This window comes from Bombina bombina, chromosome 6 (assembly GCF_027579735.1).
Source record: "Bombina bombina isolate aBomBom1 chromosome 6, aBomBom1.pri, whole genome shotgun sequence".
NCBI lineage: Eukaryota > Metazoa > Chordata > Amphibia > Anura > Bombinatoridae > Bombina > Bombina bombina.
Genome location: NC_069504.1, coordinates 312052731 through 312066121, shown reverse-complemented (window position 1 = coordinate 312066121; position 13391 = coordinate 312052731). Strand labels below are relative to the sequence as shown.

General features: G+C 36.2%; 1 protein-coding gene across 1 annotated transcript in view; it reads left to right on the top strand.

The window, feature by feature from the left end:
• The window catches only part of METTL25 (methyltransferase like 25), a gene marked incomplete in the record, with an annotated part of 826773 nt that overhangs the window by 681881 nt on the left and 131501 nt on the right, over positions 1-13391 (top strand). Inside the window, 1 exon segment of the mRNA XM_053716932.1 lies at positions 12779-12852. Coding sequence (XP_053572907.1) covers positions 12779-12852 — 74 coding nt within the window.

Below are 13391 nucleotides of genomic sequence, written 5' to 3'. Positions count from 1 at the left end.
CCTACCTTTCTTTTTGTTTTGCTTGCAAATATGTCAGTCTAGTTTCCAGATGGGAGAGGTTTTAAGGGCACTTGGAGTTTTATGAATCTCCTAGTGGCTGAGATTATAATTCCCAGTAGTAATGAATTGTGGATTCTCACCACCATAAAATAATTTAATTTATCAGATAAGCATAAATTATATAGATATATATTTATATGAAATATAGCATTTTAAAAAGGGTGGGTCAATATAACTAGGCTAATCGGTAGTACTTGCCCTTCACGTTCATTCAGAGAGATTGACATGCTCTTCTCTCATGTGACTAGGGCAGCATTATACACCCGTAGTCGGCTTAGTACATGGGGCCCATAATCTTAATACCATAGGTCTACATAGTATGAAAAAGTTTGCATGATTCCTATAAGAAATGATATAGTACTATATGTACCTAAATTAATATGCATTATTACAAGTGGATCAATACATCGGTATCGCTTATAAGAACCAACCCTGTGTGTGTATGTATGTAACTATGTATATATATATATATATATATATATATATATATATATATATATATATATATATATATATATATATATACACTGTCACAGTACTGTCTCTTTAAGTGAGTTTCTGCTCAGCCTCATTCTCATTTTTGCCTTCTTTAAAAGCAATGCTGCCTTTAGCTTCATTGCTTGGTATTACCTGGTTGACTCCTGTCAATACTCAGCCTTTCTCTGAGAGCCTTGTGAATTAACTTTGCAACTTACTTTTTGCCTGAAGCTGTCCTGCTCCTCTCACTGAGAGTATTATAAACTGTCACTCAGCTTGTCCGGACACCACCGCAGTCTCTCTATTAGGCGCAACTAAGCTCCAGCCTGTGGCTCTGTTTCCGAACGGGAGATCAGTTGTTCTTCCTCTGACGTCACGAGCGGCCGCTCCAACATCCTCCCAGCTACCACGCTGACGCCGACACAGCTCCGTTTGTCAGACCGCTCAGAACTGCCAGCTTACTACTGTGATTCTACGACCACTCTGTTTTCACGGCATCCACATTTAAATCTGCTTCATATCTCTCAGTCTTAACTTTGGTTATCCGGTGAGCTTTAAACCTTTATTTTTATCACGATTCTTAATGCATAACATCTATATTTCTACCATACTAAATTCACATAGCAATGAGACAAGGGGAATTACGGTTAGTATTAAGAGTATACTAATCTATCTCCTCACTCAATATATTAAAGTTCTTATATCTATTACTATTGTTTCACAGGAAAAACATGGTAATTCATTAAAGACACATACTCACACTTTTAAGGAAAATAGACTTTCATGTGATTTGCAGTTTATCTTCACAGATTTAAAACAAATTATTAAAATAACTTTTTGGGTTGTTACAGAATACAGAAATACCAAGCCAATAAAAAAACATAGGAATTGATCCTATGGAGTTATCAAACTATGTTGCTACACTAGATCAAAAGGTAGATCAGCTTAATGTAGGACTTAGGGAGCTGCAGGTAAAAACACTTAGAAAGATCATTCAAGAAAGTATTAAACCTGTGCACTCCCAGTCTGAAATGATTAATGAACCACCTTTTCTGGAGACAGAAAACAATTTAGACAATTTCTGAATTCTTGTATACTATTTATTACTTTATAGCCTAAAACTTTTACCACTGATAAAATAAAAGTTCTAACAGTTATTTCATATCTTAGGGGTGAGCCTAGGGCTTGGGCGGATTCCCTATTTGAACAAAATGACCCAATACTCAATTCTATAGATGATTTCTTCAAGGCTCTATCCTCTTTATATGAGGATCCACATTAACAACTTACAGCTGATAAGTTAAGAGCACTCAGACAGCAAAAAAGGGCAGTTGAAGATTACATTTCAGAGTTTAAGATTTGGCAAAGAGATTCAGGTTGGAACCAAATTTCCTTAAGAAACCAATTTAGGATTGGCTTATCTGAGTCAATTAAGGACGAATTGGCAAGATTAGATCTACCTGAAAATCTAGAACAATTAATGCAACTATCTATAAAAATAGACCACAGATTAAGGGAAAGAAAGTTAGAAAAAACTTCCCATGAGACATACACTAAAACCATAGACGCTAGATTACCAACACATACCCATCAATCACCAGATGAACCTATGGACATTGGTGTGATTAGAGGCCCCTTGTCTCCAGAGGAAAAACTAAGACGAAAGACTAATCATCTCTGCCTTTACTGTGGTTCTAAGGAGCATGAGGTGACAGCCTGCCCAGTTCTCAAGAAACAAAAGAAGGGTAAGCCAGACATTCAACATTCTGCACCATTGCTCCTCAACTCAGAACTAACAAACTGTTTGCTCCCTATCTCTTTACAGTGGGATCACCATCTCATCCACTCTAAGGCGGTCATAGATTCCGGTGCTTTTTCCTGCTACATTGACTCTGACTATGTAAAAAACAATAAAATTCCCCATATTGCAAAAAACAAACCTGTTATGGTTCATCTTATTGACGGTAAACAGTTAGATTCAGGACCAATAACTCGCTAAACAATTCCAATTCTAGTTTCCACACACAATTCACACAGGGAATACATTTCATTTGATGTACTACATTCACCTATATTCCCTATTGTTTTGGGGTTACATTGGTTAAAAATTCACCAGCCTACAATTGAATGGGCAACTAATAATATTGTTTTTAAATCAGAATATTGTAAAACTACGTGCACCCCCAAATACCAATACTAGCTTTAACAGAATCCATACTTCCACTAGAGTACCATGATCTCAGACATGTTTTTAGTAAAAAGGAGGCAGAAAGCCTGCCTCCCCATCGGCCATATGATTGTCCAATAGAACTGATCCCAGGATCTGATATTCCTTATGGACATATTTTTCCACTTTCCGAACCAGAGTTGTTGGATTTGAAATCATACATAAATGAAAATTTACGAAACGGCTTTATAAGACCTTCTACCTCCCCGGCGGGAGCGGGTATATTTTTCGTGAGGAATAAAGATCAAACCTTACGCCCCATAGTAGATTATAGGGAATTAAACAAAAGGACAATAAATGATCGATATCCGCTACCCCTGATTCCAGAGCTTATTGAGAGGCTAAAAGGCGCATACATTTTCACTAAGCTCGATTTAAGAGGCGTCTATAACCTCATACGAATCAGACCGGGAGATGAGTGACTTACCGCTTTTAGAACAAGGTATGGACTGTATGAATATACAGTCATGCCTTTCAGGCTATGCAATGCCCCAGCCACATTTCAGAGATTTATAAACGACATTTTCAGGGACTTACTAGACACATCAATGGTTATATATTTAGATGACATACTAATATATTCATCTAATTATCAGGAACACGTTAAACATGTCCGTGCAGTTCTACACAAATTACAAGCACATAGTCTTTTTGCTAAATTAGAAAAATTAATTTTTCATACACAAGATATTACGTTTTTGGGATATCATATAACTCCTAATGGCATATCAATGGAAACTAATAAAATCCAGGTTATCCTTGATTGGCCAACACCAAAAAATAAACGTGACATACAAAAGTTTCTCGTTTTTCTAATTTCTACCGAAAATTTATTAAAAATTTCACTAGTATAACAAAACCTTTAACAACCCTCACAAAGTCAAATGTTCCTTTTCAGTGGACACCAGAAACTGAACAAGTTTTTCAGTTTCTAAAAACAAGTTTTACAACAGCACCAATTCTCAGATTCCCAGATCCTAAATTACAATTTATTCTGGAAGTTGACGCTTCCCAGTATGCCATCGGTGCAATACTATCTCAACGAGCTTCTTCTCAAGAACCTATGCATCCAATAGCTTTCTATTCACGAGTATTAACATCTTCCGAACTTAATTATCATGTATGCGAGAAAGAATTTCTTGCCATGAAAGCAGCTCTGGAACATTGGAGGCATCTGCTTGAGGGTACAATTACTCCTATCCAGATTTTTACTGATCATAGAAATCTGCAATACTTGAAAACCCATCGAACCCTCACTTCCAGACAAGTCAGATGGAGTTTGTTCTTTTCTAGGTTTTCATATATTATCACCTACAGACCTGCTTCAAAAAATTCTAAAGCAGACATTCTGTCAAGGCTTCCTAATAAACCTAATGATTCCAAGTTACATGGAACTATAATTCCCTTGGAATTTTAAATGAACTAGGAAGAAATTTCCAAAAGATAATACTTTTCCAAAAGATAAGTTAAACAAACATAATGATGGATTATTTTATTTCTCAAATAAACTCTATGTACCACCATCTCGGAGGTCTTCATTACTAAAGAGTTTGCATGACAATAAACTGTCTGGACACCCAGGAATTCAAAGAACTATTGAATTAACTAAAAGATCATACTGTTGGCCTAAGATGCAAAATGACATACGGACATATATACAAAGCTGCGAGGTTTGTACTATCAGTAAAACTGAGAAACAAAAACCAGCAGGCTACCTACTCTCCTTACCAATTCCAGAAAAACCATGGACACACATAGCCACTGATTTTATTGTTGAGCTACCAAATTCTGATAATAACAAGACCATCATGGTAGTAGTTGATTTATTTACCAAGATGTCCCATTTTATCCCCTACCATAAAATACCAACCTCATTAGAAACTGCCAATCTATTGATTCAACATGTAGTTAAGTTACATGGGCTGCCTCTATCCATTACTACTGATAGGGGATCACAATTTACTTCCCGACTCTGGAAAGAATTATGTACCGCTTTACAAATAGAAACGTCTAAGCACTGCCTATTATCCCCAGAGTAATGGGCAAACTGAAAGAACTAACCAATGGTTAGAGGAATATTTAAGGTGCTATGTCACACAACATCAAGATGATTGGTCCACTTTGCTTCCATTGGCTGAGTTTGCTCACAACAATTCTTTTCACACTTCCATAAAAACAACACCATTTTTTGCCAATTATGGCTTTCATCCTACATTTCATCTAAATACCCAAATAGACAGTTCCTGTCCAGTTGTAACCGATACAACCAATACCATAGCGGAAACATTCTCCATTCTTTCAGACAACATTAAGACGGCTCAAACTAGACAACAAAATTATTATAATCTACGGAGAAGGCCATCACCGAATTATGCCCTTGGTGACCGAGTATGGTTGTCAACAAAACATCTACGTTTAACAACACCTACTAAAAAATTAAATAAATTCTATATTGGTCCTTTTCCCATCATCAAAGTTGTGAACAAGAATACTGTAACTCTTAAACTACCTTCTCATTATAAGATACACCCTACATTTCATGTTAGCGTTTTAAAGCCTTATACTGCCCTTCGAGGGGCTACTACACATCCAACTCATCAACCACCACTTGAGCCTGATAGAGAATTTGAGGTACATAGCATTCTTGACTCAAGGAAGGTCTCTGGAAGATTACAATATCTGATCCAATGGAAGGGTTATTCCTCGGATGAGGATTCATGGGAACCTTCGGTTAACTTGTCAGCTCCACGTTTGGTTTCCCTGTTTCATCGCCGCAATCCGGATTGTCTGCATCCTTGAACCACGGAGTGGTTCGTTTTGAGGGGGCCCTCTGTCACAGTACTGTCTCTTTAAGTTAGTTTCTGCTCAGCCTCATTCTCATTTTTGCCTTCTTTAAAAGCAATGCTGCCTTTAGCTTCATTGCTTGGTATTACCTGGTTAACTCCTGTCAATACTCAGCCTTTCTCTGAGAGCCTTGTGAATTAACTTTGCAACTTACTTTTTGCCTGAAGCTGTCCTGCTCCTCTCACTGAGAGTATTATAAACTGTCACTCAGCTTGTCCAGACACCACCGCAGTCTCTCTATCAGCTGCAACTAAGCTCCAGCCTGTGGCTCTGTTTCCGAACGGGAGATCAGTTGTTCTTCCTCTGACGTCACGAGCGGCCGCTCCAACATCCTCCCAGCTACCACGCTGATGCCGACACAGCTCCGTTTTTCAGACCGCTCAGAACTGCCAGCTTACTACTGTGATTCTACGACCACTCTGTTTTCACGGCATCCACATTTAAATCTGCTTCATATCTCTCAGTCTTAACTTTGGTTATCCGGTGAGCTTTAAACCTTTATTTTTATCACGATTCTTAATGCATAACATCTATGTTTCTACCATACTAAATTCACATAGCAATGAGACAAGGGGAATTACGGTTAGTATTAAGAGTATACTAATCTATCTCCTCACTCAATATATAAAAGTTCTTATATCTATTACTATTGTTTCACAGGAAAAACATGGTAATTCATTAAAGACACATACTCACACTTTTAAGGAAAATAGACTTTCATGTGATTTGCAGTTTATCTTCACAGATTTAAAACAAATTATTAAAATAACTTTTTGGGTTGTTACACATACACACACATATACACACACATACACTGGCGTTCAGAAGTTTCGGGTTACTTTGACATTTCCTTATTTTTCATGAAAACATACATGAAATGAGTTTGAAAATATAGTCATTGACAAGTTAAATAATTGTCTCCTTCAAACTTTGCTTTTGTCAAAGAATCCTCCATGTGCAGCAATTACAGCCTTGTAGACCTTTGGAATTCTAGTTGTCAATTTAATGAGGTAATCTGAAGAGATTTCATCCCATGCTTCCTGAAGCACCTCTCACAAGTTTGATTGCCTTGTTGGGCACTTCTTACGTACCATACAGTCAAGCTGCTCCCACAGCAGCTAAATAAGGTTGAGCTCTGGCCACTCCCTTAAAGACAGAATACCAGCTGACCGTGTCTTCCCTAAAGAGTTTTTGCATAGTTTGGAGCTGTGCTTGGGGTCATTGTCCTGTTGTAGGAGGAAATGCAAATTATGCACTTGAGTTTGACACTATACAAATTATTGTAATTATTTTTTTCACTAACAGATGATAGTATATCCTACACGCTTATGATATGTTTTGATAGATTGTGGGTACATTCCTTTTTGCACACGGTTTCCAATGATTGGTAGCTTGATAAGGGGAGGGTCATACAGGCCTATTTAAGTGTGTTTCATTCACTCTGGTTGTCAGAAGAAGGGACATCTGTGGTCCCAAAATGTCACAAATAAAATATTACTTTGATGTCAGAAGTCCAGTGAGTGCTTTTCCTCTCATTTGCTTTATACTTACCAATAGCACCCTGGCATCTGCAGGACGGTGGTGAGAGTGCATATACCAACTTCTTTTTGAGATATATATACTATATATATATATATATATATATATATATATATATATATACACACAAAAACATATATAAATATTACACACACATTATGTTTTCATATATATATATATATTTATACACACAAACATTTAATATGTGTGTAATATTTATATACTAGTCCTAAAGCCCGTTCACACGGGCCGTGTTGTGTTAGAGATATTCATTCATTCTCTCTCTCTCTCTCTCTCATAATATAGGATGTTTGTATATGTATGTATATATCTGCAGCACCTTTATGCTGTATTAAATCTATTTTTCCAATTTTATTAAATCTTACTAACCTGTGTGTGTGTTCTGTGTCCATTTTAGTTTAATCTTTTCTTTATTCAGATATTTTAAAAGATTACATAACAACAAAGAAACAAAAAAAAAAAAATACAAACAATCAAAAATTTCCACAGAGAAAAGAAATTATTGCTTTGTCATAATTGTCTTCCTGTTCAAATCCATTAGTATTTTACTATCAGAGTTCAATTTTCCCAAGATTCCCTGTAACATCAAAGTATAATATTGTAGAACAATATTAAAAGCGTCAAAAACATCATCTGTGTCCATTTTAATTAAACAGGAGGGGGTCCTCAGTGAGGTGGACCTCAGGCGGTGTGTGTGTTTTGTGCCCCTAAGTGTGTGTGTGTTTTGTGCCCCTAAGTGTGTGTGTGTTTTGTGCCCCTAAGTGTGTGTGTGTTTTTTGCCCCTAAGTGTGTGTGTGTGTTTTTGTGCCCCTAAGTGTGTGTGTGTTTTGTGCCCCTAAGTGTGTGTGTGTTCTGTGTCCCTAAGTGTGTGTTTCCTGTGTCCTTAAGTGTGTGTGTGTTATGTGTCCTTAATTGTGTGTGTTTTGTGTCCCTAAGTGTGTGTGTTCTGTGTCCTTAATTGCGTGTGTGTTCTGTGTCCCTAAGTGTGTGTGTTGTGTGTCTGTGTTCTGTGTCCCTAAGTGTGTGTGTGTTCTATGTCCCTAAGTGTGTGTGTGTTCTATGTCCCTAAGTGTGTGTGTGTTCTGTGTCCCTAAGTGTGTGTGTGTTCTATGTCCCTAAGTGTGTGTGTGTTCTGTGTCCTTAAGTGTGTGTGTTCTGTGTCCCTAAGTGTGTGTGTGTTCTATGTCCCTAAGTGTAGGGGTTAATTATTGTAGGTAGCTGGCTGCGACGTTGTGGGGGGCAGGTTAGGGGTTAATAAATATAATATAGGGGTCGGCGGTGTTAGGGGCAGCAGATTAGGGGTACATAAGGATAATGTAAGTGGCGGTCGGCAGATTAGGGGTTAAAAAAATTTTATAGAGTGGCGGCGATGTGGGGGGGCCTCGGTTTAGGGGTACATAGGTAGTTTATGGGTGTTAGTGTACTTTAGAGTACAGTAGTTAAGAGCTTTATGAACCGGCGTTAGCCCAGAAAGCTCTTAACTACTGACTTTTTTCCTGCGGCTGGAGTTTTGTCGTTAGATTTCTAACGCTCACTTCAGCCACGACTCTAAATACTGGAGTTAGAAAGATCCCATTGAAAAGATAGGATACGCAATTGACATAAGGGGATCTGCGGTATGGAAAAGTCGCGGCTGAAAAGTGAGCGTTAGACCCTTTTTTTAATGACTCCAAATACCGGCGGTAGCCTAAAACCAGCGTTAGGAACCTCTAACGCTGGTTTTCACGGCTACCGCCAAACTCCAAATCTAGGCCACTGTTAGCTAAATGTAAAGGGTCTCCTATGCAGCATGCCTCAATGCATACATTCAGCAGAAAAAAGTGAGAAGCAGGCAAGGGGACAAAATCACTACATGTATTACTAGCATTCAAAGAGGTACAATTATTGATTTGAATGTTTCTGGATGCCAAGCGGGTACAGTGACTGGTCGGTTGTGAAAAATATACATGGTAGGATCAAGAGTGTGGGCTTTTGCAGGGGTATCATGTGACCCCACCTACCATTGTGACCAGACACCAACAGATAGTATTTTTGTGGAAGACAGCTGGCAACTCTAGTTAGCCTTCAGTTTTATGTATATTCACGTGACTTAGGCAGTATTTATGTTTTAACTATCTGTTCATGTTTATTGGGTTAAATATTAATAAATAAATATTTTATATATTAAAAAGAGTGCTGTCCTCCCCCCCCCCCCCCTATTTTAAAATACCAATTTTTGTAGGTTTGTGCTATTTTCTGCTTGGTTTCAAAGTATATATTGGGGGTTTGCACAGTAAAAGGTTTAATAAAGTTTAAAGGGCCATAATACCCAAATGTTTAAACACTTGAAAGTGATGCAGCATAGCTGTAAAAAGCTGATTAGAAAATATCACCTGAACATCTCTATGTAAAAAAGAAAGATATTTTACCTCAAAAGTTCCTCAGTAGCCACCTCCCATTGTAAAGAATTTCTAAGCAGCATATTAGTGTGTCTGTCCTGGGACAACTGAAAGGATGAGCTTCGTGCACTCTCATATTATTTCACCAATCAGGTAAAGGAAGCTTACTATGAAATCTCATGAGAGTTAAGTCAAATCTCATGAGATCACAGTAAGAGTTCATGACCTCAGCACTGCTGATGCTGATTGGCTGCAGTTAATTTCTTAATTATTATTTATTTATTTTTACCTGCAGCTGGGTGCAGCTGAGTATAACTTTTTACACAGAATTTACTCTGCTGAGCTGAGGAAATTGTGAGGTAAAATATCTTCCTTTTTTACATAGAGATGCTCAGGTGATATTTTCCTTTCAGCTTTTTACAGTTATACTGCATCAGTTTCAAATGATTTAGCATATGAGTATTATGTCCCTTTAATAAAGAAATAAATAGATTTAAATTGTCTCCTATATTTGGTTATATTAAAGAAATAGCGATATCTGTATAAACAGTTATCTGCATGTAACTATTATACTATTTCCTTTGTCTGTGATATAAAGTAGATTTGGTCTATGATACTTAAAAGGCACATTAAAGTCATTTTTAGTATTTGCTTAGCATTTATCAAGCATTATGAGCACATATAAACTACTATTATTTTAATAGAATCACAAATTATAGGAACAGCAGCAACATAGACTAAATAATGTATTTTTTCACTATGTTTCATTAAACATTTTTGAGGATTTGATTTTGCATTAAATGTCCTTTAAAGTAAAAGGTTTCATACAAGCTCTATGTGCACATTAAAGACTCTGATGCATTTTAGTGCAAGGATCACATAAGTGTTAGACGGTCATAAAAACGTAATGCAGCCTATTAAACTTAGTGATTAATGTCATTATTTGCTGTACCGTAATATAGTCCCAGATATGGGGTCTAACTTAGACCCCATATCTGGGACTATATTACGGTACAGCAAATAATGACATTAATCACTAAGTTTAATAGGCTGCATTACGTTTTTATGAAATATTTAAAAAAATTAAAATACCAATAACTTGATGACAGATTGAACACAGATAATGCGTCTTTTGGTGTTTGCCTACCACAAGCACAAGTAAAGGAGCTTTCCTGTTAACATAATGCTCCTGTCAAATCAGACAAATACCATTAGATATAATATAGGAGAGGGAGAATGAGATTCTCTTTGACATTCAGGTCTTAAAACTGAAGCAACTTCTGTTTTCCACTTATCTAAATTACTTCTGAACCCAACCCTTTTTCATTGTCAGCCTAAAACTAAAATCACCTCTCCTTCCAGTCTCTCTCATCCATGGTTTTGTATGGGTATAACCCATTTGAACTTAGTTAACATGGAAATTTAAGCAGAAGACAGAGTGAAGTACAGTATTTGTATGTCTTAATGCTAAATCTATGCTGTGTGTTTGCCAGATGCATGCAGAGTGAACACCATGCTTTGAGACAGACCGACAGTTACAAATTAGCATTCACACAGATTAAATTACAGTACACATATGCAGACTTTTATACATAACTTTCTGTGAGCTGGACACACACTGTGACCTATATTCTCTCTTAGGTGTGTTTGAGTCAGCACACATAGATTTTTAACTCTGCTCAGGACGACAAATAGCATACAATCTAGGTACTCATATTTTAACAGCTAATATGTTCTTGTTTTATAATAATTGAAACCAAAAAATGAAATAAATTATTCTCCCACCCATCACTTAGAATTGTATAGATGTTATTTGCTTTCCTCAATGTGGTAAAAGCTATATATATTATACTGTATCTTGTGTATTTGAACTTGCTCAAAACAATGAAACTTGTATTTAAATTAACTAGTGGTCAATTTTGCTTGTTGATGAGTGGATATTAAAAAATGTTAATTATAAAATGACTGCAAATGTTATAATGTTATTTTACGTCTCATGAATATATTAATAATTAAGTAAAAAGGCTTCATTCAAACACATTACACAGTCATCATGACTACTGTATTCATTTGCCTCCTTGTTTTAGTTTTGCTTTTTTTTTTTACTGTGTATCTTTACGTTCCGTGAAGTTCTATGAATTCCAATTACACATTGGTGATTTCTCAGTTTCTTATAGTTTGTGGGGTTTCTTTTGTTTTGTTTTTTGTGTGTTTTTATTTGTTTGTTTTGCATCTCCCTTACAGCCCCAGCATAGTATTGCAAGAAACTGCACTATTATAACTGTACACAATAAAAAGTCTGCTTCAGCCTTTTTTAACTCTAGATTGGCACCATGTGTACATACCCAGTGCCAAGCTTTGTGCTTACACAAGGACTGTTTGATAAGTACTCTTTGTGTTTTAGTTTGATGTGCATGTAGTATACCTACCAATCAGCCTTATGCGTTCTCAGAGATCAGCATTGGGTACATTCATATGGTGCCAATCTGAGGCTTAGGCATCCTTATTTTTTAATAAATGGCATTCCAAACTGTACAACCTCATCATACTACTTATGTTACTTTAACAAGATTGTGCAGTCATATTGTTTTTTGTAATTCAAACAACAGCTCTTCTATTGGTTGAAAAGTCATCAGCGCTGCTTTACAATGTTTTCCCATAGGAATCCTGACAGATTTAAATGGCGGGGGGGGGGCATTGATTGTAACCTATCAATCTTATTAGGATTGATATGTTTTGCCAGTGGTATTTTTTCTGTAAGTCAAGTGCATTAAAACCTTTTAGTATAGTTTTTGGTCTGTATTAGATAACTATAAAAACACAACCAAATAATGGTATGGAATTTGGGCAATTCGAGTATGTCAATTTTCTGGACTTAAATGGGGTTTCTTCTAGATCGGTTAAGCAGACCCGAATAAATAATTTTGAGTTCTGAAAATTGTAATGATAAAACACACAAGATTTTAAATAAAAAAGTACTCAAGACATTTTATATTTGAGAACCAGTGTATATACACAGTTCCATCACCTATATATGTGTATGGCCCCCTCTGCTGTGAACTACTTCACTACATCTCTAAGTACATGTTTTACCTCAACCTTCACTAAATTATACAATATGTTTTACTGTATATATGGATTTCCATGTCTATACATTGTTTGTTAGAAGCATATTTTAAAACTAATGTTTATGGCTCCTAGTTTCTAATTTTTTTGTTTTGTGTTTTACAAGGTTCCTTCAGAGTCGTTATTCTATCGAGCGGTTCTTCAGGTCATATGCAAAGACTGCTACGGCATTGTTGAAAGGTTTGAGTGGAAAATTGTATCTGTCTTATTGCTCAATATCTAGATGTATGCACTTGTAATTGATTTGTCTGTCTGCCACAAAATGTAATGTTTCTTAGTGGTATTAAAAATAATAAACAATATGATTTCTTATCCAAATATTTAAATTGTCGGTCTGGTCATGTTAGTCACATAGCACAAATGACATTTCCATATATTTTTATTTTCCATAGTTTTACATTTCAAAAGTGCAGACAAGATGTAGAAAGATAATATGTGGGAACAGTGCACAGCGTGATCCTAAAGCAGGCAAAAAACATTAACCAGACCATTTTGTAATGTAAAAATCAGAAAAATTCTTTCTCTGTTTACAGTATAATAAACTCTTTTAAATAATAATTCTATCCTAATGACTAGAGGGGGTTTGATTTTTTTCTGTGTATGCATCCATCATTTTGTTTGGTATGATATATGGTGTACTTTTCACAATCAAACTCAAAGGAAGGCATAATATAAAACACAAATGTGGGAAAACACAAGAGTGATATTGAGTTAAGAAA